The sequence below is a fragment of the Suricata suricatta genome, chromosome 7 (assembly GCF_006229205.1).
Source record: "Suricata suricatta isolate VVHF042 chromosome 7, meerkat_22Aug2017_6uvM2_HiC, whole genome shotgun sequence".
Lineage (NCBI taxonomy): Eukaryota > Metazoa > Chordata > Mammalia > Carnivora > Herpestidae > Suricata > Suricata suricatta.
The window spans coordinates 52,435,699-52,455,691 of record NC_043706.1 but is presented as its reverse complement, the minus strand read 5'-3'; the positions used below and the strand labels follow the sequence as shown (position 1 = coordinate 52,455,691).

The 19,993-nt window shown below is 36.8% G+C and overlaps 1 protein-coding gene across 5 annotated transcripts in view; it reads right to left on the bottom strand.

Annotated features, from left to right (window-relative positions):
* BEND6 (BEN domain containing 6) overlaps window positions 1-19,993 on the bottom strand; it is a 67,671-nt gene that overhangs the window by 28,474 nt on the left and 19,204 nt on the right. For 4 of the 5 annotated variants that reach the window (XM_029945275.1, XM_029945274.1, XM_029945278.1 and 1 more), the window contains exon 2: window positions 9,022-9,241. In XM_029945275.1, the coding sequence (XP_029801135.1) occupies window positions 9,022-9,141 (120 nt within the window). In that variant the 5' untranslated portion in view covers window positions 9,142-9,241. The remainder of the gene's footprint in view (window positions 1-9,021; window positions 9,242-19,993) is intronic. The other variant, XM_029945277.1, reaches the window with a different exon arrangement.

Here is a 19,993-nt window from a genome sequence, read left to right as displayed (position 1 = left end):
ATGCTCTCTCCCTCTCAAAATAAACATTTTTAAAGACAAAAATAAAGTCTCTTCTTTAAAGAAAAAAAAAAACTCATTTCAGACCAAAATACATCTACAGATTGAAAGTGAGGGAATGGAGGGCACCTGGATGGCTCAGTTGGTTAAGCATCTGACTCTGACTTAGGTCATATCTCATGGTTTGTGAGTTTGAGTCCCACATCGGGTGAGGTCGAACTCCATGTCAGGTGAACACGAGCCCCACTTTGGGTGAGATCCACTTCTCTCTCTCTCCTCTCTCTTTCTCTGCCACTCTTTCACTGTGCCCTCTTTCTCTTATAAAACAACAACAAAAAAAGAAAGTGAGGGGATGAAGAAATGCTTATTATGCAAATGGATGTCTAAAGAAACCCAGGGTAGCAATACTTATATAGGATAAAATAGGTTTTAAAACAAAAACTGTCACAAGAGACAAAGAAGGACTCTATATAATAATAATGGGGACAATTCAACAAGAGGATACAACAACTGTAAATATTTATGCATCCAAGGTCAGAATACCCAAATACATAAAACAATTAACAGCAAACATAAAGGAAATAATCGATAGTAATAGAATAATAGTAGGGAACTACTAGTGTAACTAATGTAACACTCCACTTACATAATTGATAGATCCAAACAGAAAATCAACAAGGAAACAGTGGCTTTGAATGACACACTGGACTAGATGAATTTAACAGACATAATTAGAACATTCTATCCTGAAACAGCAGTATCTACATTCTTTTCAAGTGCACATGGAATATTCTCCAGGAACAGATGGCTTCACAGGTAAATTCTATCAAATATTTAAACAAGAGTTTATACCTGTTTTTCTCAAACTATTCCAAAACATGAAAAGGAAAGGAAACATGAAATTCATTCTACAAGGACAGTATTACCTTGATTCTAAAACCAAATAAAGACACCACAGAAAAAGAGAACTACAGGCCAGTATCTGTCATGAATATAGATGCAAAAATCTTTCTTTTCTTCTCTCTTTTTTTTAATGTTTATTTATTTTTGAGAGATAGAGAGATGGAGTGTGAGCATGAGGAAGGGCAGAGAGAGAAGGAGACACAGAATCTGAAGCAGGCTCCAGGCTCTGAGCTGTCAGCACAGAGCCCAATGCGGGGCTTGAACCCACGAACCGCAAGATCATTACCTGAGCCAAAGTCGGCCGCTTAGCCAACTGAGCTACCTGGGTGCCCCAATGCAAAAATCTTCAACAAAATATTAGCAAGCTGAATCCAGCCATACATTAAAAAAATCATTCACCACAATCAAGTATGTTTATTCCCAGGATGTAGGAGTGGTTCAATATTTGTGAAACAATCAACATGATACACCACATCAATAAAAGAAAGGCTAAAAAAAAAAAAAGAAAGGCTAAAAATTATAGGATCATCTCAATAGATGTGGAAAAAGCATTTGATAAAGTACAACATCCATTTATGATAAAACCCCTCTATAAATAGGTCTAGAGGGTAACCCCAACATAATAAAGGCCACAACATATTCACACAGCTAACAACATATTCAATGGTGAAAAACTGGGAGCTTTTCCCCCAAGATCAGGAAAAAGACAGGGAAATCTGCTCTCACCACTTTTATTCAACATAGTACTGGAAGTCTTAGCCACAGCAACTAGACAACATTAAGAATGAAAGGACAACCACATTGATACTATTTATAGAATACTCTCAAGACCACCAAAAAACTACTAGAACTGATAAATGAATTCATGAAGTCACAGGATATAACATCAATGGAGAGAAATCTGTTGCATTCCTTTACACTAATAATGAAGTAGCAGAAAGTGAAAACAATCCCAGAGGTGGCTGGGTACCTTGGTCAGTTAAGTAGCTGACTCTTGATTTTGGCTCAGGTCATGATCTCATGGTTTTGTGGGCTCAAGCCTGTGTCAGGTTCTGTGCTGACAGACAGAGTAGAGCTTGCTTGGGATTCTCCCCCTCTCTCTGCCGTTCCCTTCACTTGCACTCTCCTGTCTCTTTCAAAATAAATAAACTAAAAAAAAAAGAGAGAGAGATAGAGGTGCCTGGGTGGCTCAGTCAGTTGAGTTTCTGACTTCAGCTCAGGTCATTATCTCATGGTTCATGAGTTCAAGCCTCAAGTGGGGCTCTGTGCTGACAGCCTGGAGCCTGATTCAGATCTGTGTCTCCCTCTCTCTGGCCCTCCCCCACTCCACTCTGTCTTTTTCTCTCTCAAAAATAAACATTAAAAAGAAAAAGAAAACAATGCCATATACAACTGCACCAAAAATGATAAAATATCTAGGTACAAACTTAACCAAAGAAGTAAAAGAACTGTACTCTGAAAAATATAAATCACTGATGAAAAATATTCAAGATGATGCAGACAAATGGAAAGACATTCCATGCTCATGGGTTGGAAAAATACATATTGTTAAAATGTCCATACTACCCAAAGTAATCTACAGATTTAATGCAATTGCTATTAAAATGCCAAAATAATTTTTTGCAAAACTAGAACAAATAATCCTAAAATCTGTTTGGAATCACAAAAGGCCTTGAATGGCCAAAGCAATCTTTTTTTTTTTTTTAATGTTTATGTACTTTTGAGTGAATGCAAATGGGAGGGACAGAGAGAGGGGGACAGAGGATCCTAAGTGGGCTCTGCACTGACAGCAGTGCATCCGATATGGGGCTCGAACTCATGAACCATGAGATCATGACCTGAGCTGTAGTCAAAGACGCTCAACCAACTGAGCTACCCAAATGCCCAAAAAGCAATAATTAAAAATAAAAATAAAATCAAAGAAGAAAAGACTTTGAGTTATTATTACAAAGTGGTAGTAATTAAAACAGTATGGTATTGACATAAAAATAGACACATACATCAATGGAATAGAAGAGAAAACCCAGAAATAAACCCTCATTATATGGTCAATTAATTTTGACAAAGGAGGAAAGAATATACAATGGAAAAAAGACCATATCTTCAACAAATCTCATACAAAAGAATGAGACTAGGTCACTCATTTTCACCATATGCAAAAATAAGCTCAAAATTAGATTAAGGACCTAAATGTGAGACCTAAAGCCATAAAAATCCTGGAAGACAGCACAGTGTAATTTCTCTGATATCAGCCACAGCAACACGTTTCTAGATATATCTCCTGCAACAAGGGAAAAAACAAACAAACAAAAAACTATTGGGACTACATCGAAATAAAAAGTTTCTTCACACTGAAGGAAACAATCAACAAAATGGAAAGGCAACCTACTAAATGGTAAAAGGTATGCACAAATGACATATTTGATAATGAGTTAGTATCCAAAATATATAAAGAACTTATAGGAGTGCCTGGGTGGCTCAGTTGGTTGAGGACCTAACTCTGGATCTTGGTTCAGGTCATGATTCCAGGGTCATTGGATTGAGCCTTGCATCAGGCTCCATATTGAACATGTAATCTGCTTAAGATTCGATCTCTCTCTCTCTCTTTCTCTCCCTCTATGCCTCTCCCCCACTTGCTCCTTCTCTAAAAAAAATAATAAGAGAAAAAAGAATTTATACAACTCAACATCCCCCCCCCAAAATAATCCAATTAAAAATAGGCAGAAGACATAAACCAATATTTCTCCAAAGAAGACATACAGATGGCCAATAAACACATTAAAAGATGCTCAACATCACTCATTATCATGGAAACACAAATCAAAGCTACAATAAGATATAACCTCATACCTGCCAGAATGACTAAAATAAAAAACACAAGAAACAAGTGTTGGTGAGGATGTGGAGAAAAAGGAAACTTCATGTACTGTTGGTGGGAATGCAAACTGGCACAGCCACTGTGGAATCAGTATGGAGTTTCCTCAAAAAATTTAAAAAAGAGCTTTCTTAAGATCCAGTAATCATAAAAGCACTACCTGGTTTTTACCCAAAGCATACAAAAACACTAATTCAAAGGGATACATGCATCCTTGTTTATTGCAGCATTATTTACAGTAGACAAATTATGGAAGCAGCCTAAGTGTCCATTGATAGATGAATAAATAAATATGATACGGTATATATGCACAATGGAATATTATTCAGCCATTTAAAAGAATGAAATCTTGCCATTTGCAGTGACAGGGATGGAGCTAGAGTATAGTGCTAATCTAAATAAGTCAGTCAGAGAATGACAAATACTGTATGATTTTACTCATATATGGAATCTAAGAAACAAAACAAATGAGCAAAGGAAAAAAAAAGGGAGAGAGTTAGAAACCAAGAAAGAGACTCTTAACTATAGAGAGCAAACTGATGGTTGCTGGAGAGGAAGTGGGTGGGGGGATGGATGAAATAGATGATGGAGATGAAAGTGTCCACTTAACCATGATGAAAACAAAATAAACAAGAATACAGCAGTGCATGTCAGGATGGCAAACTTTAGCTGCTGTGCCAGCAGAACCCCCAAAGGAAATGGAAGGATTGGCTGTATCTCAATAATAATATTACTGGACACTTAGGTACCAAGCAGGAAAGTTAGAACATTAGCAGAAGACCTATTATCCTTTCCGGGATGATATGTAAGACCTGGAAACTTGGATCACTTTCCAGGAAAAAAAAATACAAAACGGTGGAGGGTAAGACTTTAGAATCCTCCAAGGCTTAAATCTTGAGGTGACTAAGAGACTTTTAAAAACTAGAAAACTCTAAATGTAATTCACTGTGAATAAGCAAGTTGAAGCTTTTTTCTTTCTGATTAAGCAGAGATGGAAAGCCCAATAAGATCGGTTATAGAAAATACAATTACATTTTTGTATGATTTATAAGGTATACATTCAACCTCATTGCTTACTTTATAAATATAAAAGTATATGTGTATATATTTCATTATTATATATATGTGTATGTGACATATATATTATATAAAACTAGTGAGAATTGCTATGTCATATGTAGGCAATTAGCTAATGTACTCACATTAGCAATATAAATCTTAAAGAAAAAAATGATGGATTTAGTTAAATAAAAATGAAAGATTTTTTTGAAAACTGAAGAGTAACAATCTATGAAGAGAAATTTGAAAAAAATAGAACCTGTGGTCTAGTTCTTGCCATTTTTAGCAAATTCCTAAAAGAAAGAAATGAAATGAAACAAAAGCAAATATATTTGTAATCATCAATGCACAGTATAAAGTTAATAGACAAATATCAGATTGAGAGAAGATATTTGCAAAAACTAAAACCACAAGAGACTAACTTTCTTCAGTAGGTACAGTATTTGTGCAAATAAATAAGACTAGAACAGGAAACCCTCTAGAATAGACTAACAAAAAAACAACAGAAAAGAGTCCAATAGAAAAGTGGACAGTGACGGAGACTGCTTCTTCTCTCCATGTATGTGTTCTCCCATTTTTCTTACAGTGATAGGTTTATTAGTTGGGCAGGTAGCTGTCAGCTAAAGATTACATTGCCCAGGCTCCTGCGCATCTCTGTGGCTATGTGACTAAATGTTCATCAATAAGATAGAAGGAGAACCAATGCATACCACTACTGGATCATGACCTTAAAAGAAATGGGCATGTCTACCGCCTGTATTCTTTGTCTGCTGTCAGAGAGGAAGGCAGGATGGTAGAAGCTGGAGGAGTCACTCTGGACCCAGAGATAGAGGCTCTGTGCTGAGTAAGGTAGACCAGCAAGATAAGAGAGATCCCCAACTTTGTGGAGCTGCCATAGTGAGCCTGGACTGTCCCTGCTGTTATGTGAAAAGGAAGTAAACCTCCCTCATGTATAAACCACTGTTATATTTGGGTCTTTGTTATAGCTTTTGAAACATGAATCATAACTAATGCAGATTTTGGTAACTAGAAGCAAGATATCCAAAACCTGACTATGTTTGAATTATTTAGAGATCAGGTTGTGGTCCCAAAAGCAGAGATATAACATGTTGGAAAGCTGTTGACTGTTGTCAGACCTCATGACATACTGGGTAATACTGTCACCTCTAATACTTTGGAAGACAAACCACGTGTATACTGAGCCTTGAAAACAAAGAAATGTTGGTGTGTACTAATGACTTCTTGTCAGCTGGCCAGTTTGCAGAGAGGAAGATTTTCTCCTTTTACCTCCTTCCACCTGAATGCAGCCTACAATCTAAATTTACTGATAATCAATAATGTTAAATCTTCAAGGTTTGAAAAAGCCAATTACTTCTATATCTAAACAGCAGAAGGTAAGACTGTGACCTCAAGGCTTTCTCAAGAGCTTCTCTTGATACCTATTAAGATCTGTCCCAATGGTAAGCATCAAATTTCATGTGTTCCCTTTGAGCTTGTTTCTCATGGTCATTAAATAACTGCCATAAATTGGAGAGAAAAGAGGCTGAACGTAGTTGCCATAATAAAAGATGAGAGTTTTCAGGCTTATTTATGACCAAATCTCTGGCTGTAGTGACTAGCTGTGGAACAAATTACAAATAAGTAACTTGGAAAGTTATCCACTTTTTGAAAAAAACATATTGCTAAAGAAATCACAACAGTAGCCTGCAAGATCATGTGACTTTTTTACCCCTCAAGAACTACTGAGTTCCCCCAAATCTGCACCAATAAATTGAAAAAAAGATGTCATTTTCTCCCATCATTGCCAAAAATATGAAATATGAATACAAATGCTAAGTGTTGAAAGGGAAGTACAAATATTGGAGCCCTTCATGTACTGCTTCTGGGCATGTAGACTGATGTGGATGTTCTGGAAAGTAATCTTAGGATATACAAACATATAACTTGTAAGCCATAAATCTCCCTTCCGATGAGTTTACTCCAGAGAAACCCTCACATTGTGTCTTAAAAGGACAGGTATGAGGATATATTTTTTTCATTGTTTGTAGTAGCAAGATGGTGCAGGAAATTTAGGTATTCATCATTGGAGAAAAGGATAAGTAAAATCTGGTGTTATGCAGTAGTTAGATACAATGGATTGGAGATGTAGAATAGCAATATAAATAGATGTTAAAAACGGTGCTGATTGAAAAATCTGACACAGATCGAAGTATATATTATGATACCAATATACTACTAAATGATGTATCCATAAGGTTGTACAATGCAGTGTGATTTACAAAAAGGAAAAGATTGGAAACAAGCCATCTCCATCATAGGGGACTGGTAAGTAAAGACTGGTATACAGACACAGTGGAATAATATGGAGTTGTAAAAAAGAGAAAGTTCTGGGGCACCTTGTAACTCAGTGGGTTATGCATCTGACTGCAGCTCAGGTCATGTTCTTATGGTTCATAAATTCTAACCCCACATCAGTCTCTGTGCTTTGGATCCTCTGTCTCTCTCTCTCTCTCTCTTTCTCTGCCCCTCCCCCCCACTCTCAAACTAAACAAACATTTTTAAATTTTTTTTATGTCTTTTATTTATTTTTGAGAGAGACCGTGCGAGCAGGGGAGGGTCAGAGAGAAAGGGAGAAAGTTCTTTATATACCTGACTCTTCTTCCTTTTGGCTCAGGTCATGATTCCACAGGTAATGAGTTCAAGCCCCTCATTGCATGGGCTCTGTGCTGACAGGGTGGAGTGTAGTTGGGATTCTCTCTCTCTCTTTCTTTTCCTCCACTCATATTCTCCCTCCCTCTCTGTCTCTCCCTTTCTCTCTCTCTCTCTCTCTTTCTCTTTCTCAAAATAAATAAATAGGGGTGCCTCAGTGGCTCAGTCCATTAAGTGTCCAACTTCAGCTCAGGTCATGATCTCATGGTTTGTGGGTTTGAGTCCCATGTCAGGCTCTGTGCTGACATATGTATATTTGTATATTTATGTATATAGATATATATAAATGTGTGTGTATGTATGTTTATATATAATATATGTTTAATCCTTTTGATATATATTTTTAAACTCAGAAATGCTTTATTTTTTATTTCCCTTTCTGACTCTTCTTGTGCCTTTAACACTTTCACAATGATTTTCAGCTCTTCAATAAAGAAAATATGCCTGTGGGGAAGAGCACTGGGTGTTGTATGGAAAACAATTTGATAATAAAATATTAAAAAAAAAAAAAAAGAAAATATGCCTGACCCTGTCAAGCACACATTTAGCACATGTGGAACCACCGTGGGCCCTGCTGACTTGTTTTTTCATTTCATTCTCATAAGAACTTTAAGCCTCACAGCACAAACAACTCCTTAAAGATGGTCCGAGTGCACTCCATAGGCAAATTTTGGTAATTTACTAGCTTTCTTAGTATAAAGGTAGACAATTCTATTACCAGGGTTTTGAAAGAGCCTAGTTTTGCTAGAGACTGTGTTGTATGCCTATGACAGTGTCTCAAATGCCAGACCATCCTGAATGACTCTAGACGCTATCCCTGGAAGACTAAAAAATATTTTAAGCTATGAGAATGTATAGTATGTATTTAAAAAATTATCCAAGAATACATGCATAAAAACACTACATGTATTACAAAGACATATATGTATATATATATATTGCAAAGACAAACAAATAAAAAGATTCAGAATAAACACACTGATGGATTGTCCAAAGCATAAAAGGATTATGGGAGTGGGGAATTCCAATCAAAAAGGAATAAACAAATAAAATAAGAAAGGATCCTAGACCAAACCAGTGATGAATATGGGCCACAAATTGGAGTTATAAAAGAAAAGAAACAGTGAATCTTAAAGAAGAGATATTTCAATTTCTTCAGTACTTTTTGAGAGGAAAAATAGTTTCTGACAGTTTGCTGCTCTTTCATTTTCAAGAATATGAAGGAAATTTTGAACAATGGCATAATTGGTCATAATTATACAGAAGCAGGTAAAATGACTTTTGAGTAAGTTTCTCACTCAACTTGTTCAGCATAACAAAGAGAACATGGCATTTTATTCCCTTAGTTGAATAAAGAATTACAGGGAAGCATAAGTTAATAAAGAGGGGAAAGTACTAAAGTAATAAATGATGAAAAGAATTATGGAACTATGCTGAAGCTAGATACAAAAATGACATCGAGGTAACAGAACACCAACCTGTCCTTTATCCATGTCACTATTTGCATTTTCTGAGTCCATTGTCTCTGTCCTTTTCCTCTTTCCTTTTCTAAGAGCTTGGGTATTGGTAATGTCATCTGTTTGAAAGATCTTCTGCATTTTCTTAAGTAGTTATCAAATATTTTCTGAAATTGTAGGAAGAGGGAAAGCTCATGTAGACGCTGCTATTCTGGACGTAGCCCCAACATTAATGCTTTTCCTTAAAAACAAAAACAAAAAAAGATACATAATGCATTTACAACTATAGGTTTCATAATGGCACTAGCCACTCAACTAGTACTTTTACTAAATGCTTCTCTTTTTTCCACTGACCACTTTAGTACACATTTTTGTCTGATTCAAAATCTTTCAATTTCATCATCTTGAGGATGTCCGTTTCCATGATATGACTGATATGCAATGAGTTGTCCCTTATAAAATGAAATAGTGTAAAACAATTTTCCATTTTTCCAAGTTTTTTCTTGTCAGTCAGTTATGAAGAGTCTAAAAACCAGTGTAGAAACATTATAAATTTATGCAAACAGAATTTCACAGGATAAAGTTGTAAAAGGCATTAATAATAGTAGATCTCATCAGGACCAAAATATTCCAAAGGATATCAATAAGAATTGCTTAAAGTTTTATTTTGTTTTATTTTTTTTCTGAAAATCTAGAGTTTTGAAATGGGAGATTTTCTTTGGTTTAACTAAGAATTGTACCATAAAGTACGGAGGAAAAATATATCTCAATGGCAAAAATACATTTCAAAAAAATTTTAAGGGATAATCATTTTTCAAAACCTGATGAAGCAAATGATAATTTAGATAGAACAGGGTTGAAACGTTTAACTTTAATTTTTGCTATACAGATGATATGGTACATTTGGTCTTAGTATCCTTATTACTTGCATATATTGGTTTGTTTCTATGAAAAGATATTTAATTATAGGTAATAAAACTTCAACTACAGAAGGTAGTGAGCGCAAAGGGACTTCAAGAAATACGTAGACTGTTGAGCAGAAGGTAATATATGCTCCTTACTAAATCACACTAAATAATTTTTATAATAAATTTAGGTCTTTTACCTACTTTAAGAAAATCCATCATTCTCTATTTCAAACATGAAATAATATTTTGGATGGTCTTGCGAAAATTGCTTGTTGGGACTCTTTGAAAACTTACTTTGGGTTTTCAAATATATGAAGAATAGTTGAGCTCACACATGGGACTGGGCTGTCATATCTGACTCACAAATATCAGAGATCTTATTTAGCATCAAACTTTATTAATTATTTCAATGATACAAGCCTTCAAGAGGCACAGGTCAAGTAAGGGGAGGTGTAGGGCATTTTGTTGTCTTTATATGTCCTCTTCTCAGATCATATAGGCATTCTGTGGTCTAGAATAAGTGAGGCCTCTAAATGAGGTTTGAGGGTCACCTCACACGGTGAGGAGTTTTTAAGCTGTGACACATCTCCATTTTGTACCTCAGAGTTTTTTTTTTTAACTTGCATGACCTTTTCTAGGAAGTTATAAATCCATAGATTCTAGGTTTGTTTGCCATAAGTAATCCTAAATCAAAGATATACAATTAAAAGCATTCCATAGATAAGAAACTCCACTGCTAGCAAATATCATTAATCCATTTACTAAGAGCAAGGTTGACAAACATTTTCTGTTAAAGAGTCACACAGTAAACAGTTGAGGCTTTGTAGGTCAAAAGGTAAAATTGAGGATATTATATAGTTCTTATATAGCAAAAGAGAAAATAAATTTTCACAAAATTTTTATTCATAAAGTTGAAAATATATTAATAATAATTGAATACATCTTTTTGTAAGACAGTTCTACTAATGAGAATAGAATTTTAAAAACTAAGATCTTGTTTAATTGGAGTTCAAAATTTTCCCTACCATCAAAATCATTTGCAGATGTTCATTCGTTAATGATGACCTGCAACAAGATTTTATATATTCCAGATTTGAAAATGTCTTTTACACCAATAATTACTATCATATATTGATATTAAGCCATGAGTTTATAATCTTCTTAACTGAGATAAAATTCACCATTTAAATCATTTCAAGTGTATGTTCACTTGTTTTTTAGTATATTCACAACATTGTACAATTATGATAGGGAAAGATGGGATTCAGTATGCAGAGAGGGAAAAGTTAGGAACTGAGGTCCTAAGTGGGGAAAAACACATTTTAAGACATTTCTTCTGGGAATGTCAGACCCCAAGCAAACTCCCCCAGTTGTAAACTTCCTCTTAAGAATGAAACAGACACCACCTATTTCCCCCTCAGGTTCCCCTCAGGAATTTGACAATCAAAATACCTAACTCAGTCAATGAAGCATCCAACTTTTGATTTTGGCTCAGGTCATAATTGCACAGTTCATGGGTTCAAGCCTTGCATCAGGCTCTGCTCTGAAACTGTAGAGCCTGCTTGAAATTCTATCTTCCTCTCTCTCTGTTTGTTAGCAAACTAGAAGATAAAATTGCAAGACGATACATGTACTTATACGCAAAAATTACACTCAGGTAAAGTGTATTTTCTATAACAACTAATATGTCAATTATAAGTAATGTCTTAGGCTGCTTTATATACTTCCCCTGCTGCCATAAGTTAAAACAAGAATTAAGATACGAAAAGAATTTCGTTCTCTTTTTCTGTTTCTGTCCTTCACCTGCTTGCTTGCTCATGCACTCCCTCTCTCTCTCAAAAATAAATAAATAAAATACCTAACTAAAATGAGAAAACCATGAAACTTGTGTTGTATGAGGGACAGTGTGACCACAGTCTGTTCCTCACACAATGAAATAGAGCCAATCAGGATTCAACAGCCCAACACCTGGAGTTATCAAGCCATTAAGGGTAGAACCTGAAAAGAAATAAGGGGGAAGGGAATGGGGAAGTGATCAAAACCTTATAAAACAAAGTCCCTTGCCTATGGTAGGTGGGTATTCACTTTCTAATGTCCCCTTTCTGCAAATAGAGCTTTCATACTATTCTTACTTTCTACTCTTCAACTCTTTAATAAACTTTTGCCTGCTGATTATTTTTTGTGTCCACTTCTTCATTCTTTGAAGCGGCGAGACAATGAATCCCAGGTATTGAGGTATAAAAAATCCTGCCACATGATCATCACCAAGAAAGTTCATACCTCCCAATATAAGCTAATAATGTTAACTGAGGATATTCATCTCCTAGTAGAATTTTATAGAATTCTATTAAATTCTTTTCGTATTTGCTTTTAGTGTGCCACTCCATTACAACAATTAATTACTTCCAATTAAAAGTTATGTGGAAGCTCCCCATTGCACAGTTAAATGTATTTTGGAATAGGTTTTTGCATTTTTTTGCATTTTCTTTGCATTCACTGAGGTCTGAAACACAATACTGGAACTGTAGTTTGAACTGGAAAAATACATGTGGTGCTAATCTGAATGGGGATGAATATCTTAATTCTTGTTTTAACTTATGGCAGCAGGGGAAGTATATAAAGCAGCCTAAGACATTATTTATAATTGACATATTAGTTGTTATAGAAAATATACTTTACCTGAGTGTAATTTTTGCATATAAGTACATGTATCATCTTGCAATTTTATCTTCTAGTTTGCTAACAAATTTGTTAAGAAACAATTATCAAGTCTGCAGCAAAAGCTAATTTCCATTAACCATTCTGCATTCCAAAAGCCATACAGCCTTCCATAGGAGTGGTTGAGGGCAGTTCTCATTCACAAAAATTTCAATCTTGGCCCTGAGCTCAAACATTTGTAGTGAAACTTGACCACTGCTAAGGTTACCAGAATGCTTGCACAGCATGGCAAGTCAGAATATTCGACTTCTATTTCTGAAAAAATTCATGGAACTGATGATGGTCAAGTCTGTAAGAATGAAATTCACTATCGACACTATTGGTTCAATAATGATAATGATATTTTCAGAAATTGTGAAGTGATCTTAAAATTTATATGAAAATGCAAGAGATTGGGAATGGCCAAAACAATCTTGAAAAAGAAGCAACTTGGAATCCTCTCCTTTCCCATTGTAAATATTACTACAAAGCTACAGGAATCAAGACAATGTGGTACTGGGGCACCTGAGTGGCTCAGTCAGTTAAGCATCTCACTCTTGGTTTTAGCTCAGCTTTAACCATGATCTCATGGTTTCATGGGTCTAAGCATCGGGGAGGACTCCATGCTGACAGTGTGGAGCCTGCTTGGGATTCTCTGTCTCCCTCTCTTTCTGCTCCTCTTCTATTCACGTGGTCTCTCTCTCTCTCTCTCTCTTTAAAAAAATTTTTTTTAATGTCTTTATTTTATTTTGAGAGAGACAGAGAAAGTGAGTGGGGGAGAGGCAGAGAGAGAGGGAAACATAGAATCTGAAGCAGTCTCTAGGCTCTGAGCTGTCAACACAGAGATTGATGTGAGGCTTGAACCTAAGACTGTGAGATCATGACCTGAGCTGAAGTTGGATGCTTAACCAACTGAGCCACCTAGGTGCCCCTCACGTGGTCTCTTTCTTAAAGTAAATAAATAAACTTAAAAAAAAAAAGTGTGGCATTGGCCTAAGGATGGACATATAAATCATTAGAATAGAATTGAATTGAGAGTCGAGAAATAAGCCATTTACATCTGTGGTCAATTGATTTTGACAAGGATGCAAAGACATCCATGAGGAAAGAAGAGTCTTTGCAACAAATGGTGGTGTGACAACTGAATGTTCATATGCAAAAGAGCATATCCTACCTCACATAATACATACAAATTAATTCAAAATTCACATTTAGATCATAGACCTAAATGTGAGAACTAAAACTATAAACATAGGAGGAAATTTTGTGATCTTGGGTTAAGCATTGATTTTATAAATATGACAACAAAAGCTTCATCTTCACAAATGAGGCCATCAAGAAAGTTAAAAAGGCAACCCATGCAATGGAAGAAAATATTTAAAATTAGATCTCATGAGGGGCTTGTATACAGAATACATAGATAATTCTTACAATGCAAAGTAAAGGGACAACCCAGTTTTTTAAAAGAGCAAAGGATTTAAATAGGCATTGCTTCACAGAAGATATACAAACAGCCAAATCACACTCAAAAATGCCTAATATCATTAATCATTACAGAAATGATCATAAAAACTATGAGATGTCACTTCATACCCAACAAGATGGCTATAATAAAAAAAGACAGCAAATAATAAGCGTTGATAAAAAATTGGGGTAGTTGGAACCCTTAGACCCTGCTGATGGGATTGTAAAATAGTGTGGGCATTTTTAGAAAACAGTCTGGTAGTTCCCCCAAAAGTTAAACATTGAGTCATCAATTCTACCCAAATATATACCCAAGAGAAATATATATCTACGCAAAAACTTGTATATAAACGTGCATAGCTATATTATTCATAATAGCTAAAAAGTAAAAAACAAAAACAAAAACCCAAACTCCAACTGTCTATCAACTCATGAAGAGATAGATAAAATGCAGCATATCCCTACAGTGAAATACTATTAGGCAATAAGAAAGTTTTGGTGTTACAACATGTATGAGTCTTGGAAACATGTGAAGTAGAATATACCAGTCACAAAAGATCACATGTTATATAATTCTATTTATATGAAATCTCAAGAATAGTCAAATTTATAGAGACTGAAAATAGATTAATGGATTCTTAGGGATAAGAGATTGTAGTAGGGAAGGAGATATGATTGCTAATGCATATAAGAATGTCCTTTCATTTAGAGAGAACAAAAATGTTTCTTAAAAATTGGATTGTGGTGTTGGTTGCCCAGTTCTCTGAATATACAAAAAAATATTGAATTGTAAACTTCAAATGGGTAAATTGTATGGTATGAGAATAATATTTTAATAAAGCTATTTTAAAAAGCATGGAAAGTACCTACTGATAAATTGTAAAATGAAGGACAGAGGAGGACCCAAGATGGCGGAGAGGAAGGCAGCTCTGTAAACTTCGTCTGCCCCATCTATCAAACTGAGAAGGACATTACTCCCATCTGCAAGAGCAGAAGGAGAAAATACGGACTCCAGAAAGAAGACAACCTCAAAGATACCTGAGTGAGTAAGTGCGAACTGGGGAGATTGGAAAACAGGCCAGCCCGAGATGGGCAGGGGAGGTGGGAGCCCCAGCTCAACATGAGGCATGCGCGCGGAGCACGAGATTGAACACGCTTATAGTACTGTCTTTGGGGAAGAGATAAAGAACATTTAACCATGCTCAGAGAAACTCCCACTCCATAAATAATTGCTGGGCAGCGCGAATCCCGAATCCGGGTGGCACATGGTAAAGAACAGCTTCCAGCTCTGCGCCATTCTGGCTGGAAGTTGGCGGCCGCGGCGGGGGCCCCAGGGATGCTCACTTCGACCTCGGCTATGGGAGTGGGAACACGCACTTCATTTCCAGGCTATGGGAGTGGGAACATGCACCTCATTTCCACAGCGTATCTCACCTCTAGCATTGGCCGTGTGAATCCCGGGTGCCAACGGAAAAAATAGCCACCGCCCCAATGCGATCCTGGCAGGGAGTTGGCGGCGGTGGAGGCCAAGGCATGTGGTCCGGCTGCCGAAAATGAGCTCGCAGCTCATTTCCGGCAGCGCCCAGCACCTCAGGCAGCAGCGCGATTCCCAGCAGGCCCCAAGAGAAACTCATCCCTCCCCCAATGCGACTGTGATCCCACTGGGGGCTGGGAGTCCACAGCGGTGTCTGGGAAGGCGTGCACTACACCTCCTGCTGCGCACTTCCCCTCAGGCAGGGGCAGCCGAAATCCCGGGCTGAGCCAAAAGAAACTGATCCCTCTCCCTAAAAAGACAGCCACCAAAGCAAGTACATCTCATCTGTGATAGCATAAAAGTGCATGGACTAGGACTTTGAACTGAGGTGGGCCTGGAAAATACAATTTGGCTCAGCTGCGGCAGAAGATCGGACTCATTAGAGTGGCCTACAGTGTACAGTGCCATGCTCCAGTGGAGCGTGGCATGCTGCCATTTTACTCACTGCAGCCACCAAGGCGGAGCCTCTGAGAGCAGCCTCCGAGACCTACCATACGAAACCACTCCTATCTGCAAGGGAGAGCTGCTGCTTTTTTATTTTTTCCTTTTTCTTCGTACTTACTTTTTATTATAATTACCTTTTTTACTTAAAACTTTGAACATTTTTTACTCCTTATTTTCCTTTCTTCTCTCTCCCTCTTTTTTTCTTTCTTGCAATCCAGATATATTCCCCTGTATCTCATCCTTATCTCTCCCCGCAAATGGTCATACACTTTTAGACTGTCCACTGTCCTTTGTTGCCTCTGACCCCTTTATTATTTTTTTTCTTCTCTTCTTTTTGTCTCTTTTCTCTCCATTTTCTTTCTTTCCTTTCCTCCTTTTAATTTGTTTGTTTGTTTGATTTGTCTGTGTGTTTGTGTGCTTCTGTTCCCTCTGTGTGTGTCTGTATATTTTCCTTTATAGGGCTACACCAAGAAACAAGCCAAAGAGTGCTGTCACTGAGTCCCAAATATCGCTGAATAGGGAAATAAAATACTCAAAGGCATTCAAGAAAAACTGAGAGACACCATTAAAAGAATATTTCCTGAAACGACAGACCCTGGACAGTCAATAAGCCTCCTTTAAAAGAGCAATATTAACAGGTGCACAGTGCACAATGAGCTTTTTAAAGCTGACAAGAGACAGAAAACTAGCAAAAATGACAAAACAAAGGAATTCTCCCCTGAAGAACCTCCAGGAAGAAGTCACAGCCACAGAACTAATCAAGGCAGATCTAGACAATATACCGGATCAAGAATTTTAAAAACTTGCCATAAAATTAATCGCTGGGGTTGAAAAAAGCATCAAAGAAGCAACTGAGACAATGACTAGGCACTTTGATAATAGGTGTAATGAGTTTAAAAAGGCTATAAATGAGTTGAATAACAAAATGGAGGTAGCCACCTCAAGGATTGTCAAGGCAGAGAGAAGAATAGGTAAAGTAGAAGATATAGTTATAACAAAAGAGGAAGCTGAAAAAAAGAGAGAGAAATTGATCCAGGAGCAGGAATAGAGAATTTGAGACCTGAGTGATACAATCATACGGAACAACATTCGTATCATAGGAATTCCTGAAGAGGAAGACAGAGAGAAAAATCATGAAGGGATACTAGACCAAATTATAACTCAGAATTTCCCAAGTCTGGGAAAATAAATAGACATTCAGATTGAAGAGGCACAAAGAACCCCCTTAAGATGTAATTTGAATCGACCATCTGCACGACATATCATAGTGAAACTGGCAGAATATAAAGATAAAGAGAGAATTCTGAAAGCATCTAGGGAGAAAAGGGCCCTCACATACAAGGGGAAACCTATCAGAGTGGTTACAGACCTATCGAATGAAACTTGGCAGGCCAGGAAGGAATGGCAGGAAATATTCAATGTGATGAGCAGAAAAAACATGCAGCCAAGAATCCTTTATCCAGCAAGCCTGTCATTCAAAATAGAAGGAGAGATAAGTGTTCCCACATAAACAAAAGCTGAGAGAATTCATTACCACCAAACCAGCCCTACAAGAAATCCTAAGAGGGACTCTATGAGGGAAATGTTGCAAATAATACAAGGTGCCAGAGACATCATATAAACATGAATTCTAGGGAGAACACAATGACTCTAAACCCACATTTTTCCATAACACTGAATGTAAATGGACTGAATGCTCCAACCAATCGACACAGGGTAGCAGAATGGATAAAAAAATAAAATCCATCAATTTGCTGTCTACAAGAGACTCACTTTTGACCTGAAGATACCTTCAGGTTGAAAGTAAAGGGATGGAGAACTATCTATCATGCAACTGGAAGTCAAAAGAAAGCTGGAGTAGCCATACTTATATCAGACAAACTGGACTTTAAAGTAAAGGCAGTAACAAGAGATGAAGAAGGACATTATATAATAAATAATTACAGGATCTCTCCATCAGGAAGAGCTAACAATTATAAATATCTATGTGCCAAATTTGGGAGCGCCCAAATACATAATACAATTAATCACAGACAGAAATAATCTTATTGATAAGAATGTGCTAATTGCAGGTGACTTCAATACTCCAGTGACAGAAATAATCTTATTGATAAGAATGTGCTAATTGCAGGCGACTTCAATACTCCACTGACAGCAACTAGACAGAAAATCACTAAAGAAGCAATGGATCTGAACGACACAATGGAACAGATGGAACTGATATATTTAGAACTCTGCATCCTGAAGTTAGGAAATTCACCTTCTTCTCGAGTGCATATGGCACATTCTCCAAGATTGATCACATACTGGGGCATAAAGCAGCCCTCCATAAGTACAAACGAATAGAGATCATACCATGCACACTTTCAGATCACAATGCTATGGAACTTGAAATAAACCACAGGAAAAAGTCTGGAAAACCTCCAAAAATGTGGAGGTTAAAAACCACCCTACTAAAGAATGATTGGTCTAATCAGGCAATCAGAGAAGAAATTAAAAAATATATGGAAACCAACGAAAACGAAAAAACTATTCAAAATCTCTCGGACGCAGCAAAGGCAGTCCTAAAAGGAAAGTATATTGCAATCCAGGCCAATCTCAACAAACTAGAAAAAGTTCAAATTCTAAATCTAACAGAGCACCTACTGGAACTAGAAGGGAAGCAGCAAGAGCACCCCAAACCCAGCAGCAGAAAAGAAATAATAAAGATCAAGGCAGAAATAAACAATATAGAATCCAAAAAAAACAGTCGAGCAGATCAATGAAGCCAAGAGTTGGTTCTTTGAAAAAATAAACAAAATTGATAAGTCTATAGCCAGGCTCCTCAGAAAGAAAAGAGAGAGCACCCAGATAGACAGTATCATGAATGAAAAAGGATCTATCACAACTAATCCCTTAGAAATACGAGCAATCATCAGAGATTACTATGAAAAATTATTTGCCAACAAACTGGACAACACAGAAGAAATGGACAAATTCCCAAATGCACATGCAATGCCACAATTCAAACGGGAAGAGATAGAAAGAATAAATAGACTGATAACCAGTGAAGAAATCGAATCTGTTATCAAAAATCTCCCAAGAATAAGAGCCCAGGGCCAGATGGCTTCCCAGGGGAATTCTACCAGACATTTAAAGCAGAGCTCATACCCATTCTTCTCAAACTATTCCAAAAAATAGAAATAGAAGGAAAACTTCCAAACTCATTCTACGAACACAGCATCACCTTGATACCCAAACCAGACAGACACCCAGCAAAAAAAAGAGAACTATAGACCAATATCCTTAATGAATACAGATATAAAAATACTCAACAAGATACTAGCAAATCGAATTCAACAGCACATAAAAAGAATTATCCATCATGATCACGTGGGATTTATTCCTGGGTTACAGGGCTGGTTCAATATTCACCAATCCATCAATGTGATCAATCACATTAACGAAAGGATAAAAGCCATATGATCCTGTCGATAGATGCAGAAAAAGCATTTAACAAAATACAGCACCCTTTCTTAATAAAAACCCTTGAGAAAGTCGGAATAGAAGGAACTTACCTAAACATTATAAAAGCAGTTTATGAAAAGCCCACAGCCAATATCATCCTCAATGGGGAAAAATGGAGAGCTTTCCCCCTGAGATCAGAGACACGACAGGGGTGTCCACTCTCACCACTGCTGTTTAACATAGTGCTGGCAGTCCTAGCATCAGCAATCAGACAACAAAAGTAAATAAAAGGCATCAGAATTGGCAAAGAAGTCAAACTCTCACTTTTCGCAGATGACATGATACTCTACATGGAAAACCCAATTGACTCCACCAGAAGCCTTCTAGAACTGATTAATGAAGTCAGTAAAGTTGCGGGATACAAAATCAATGTACAGAAATCAGTTGCATTCCTATACACCAGAAATGAAGCAGCCGAAAGAGAAATCAAGAGACTGAT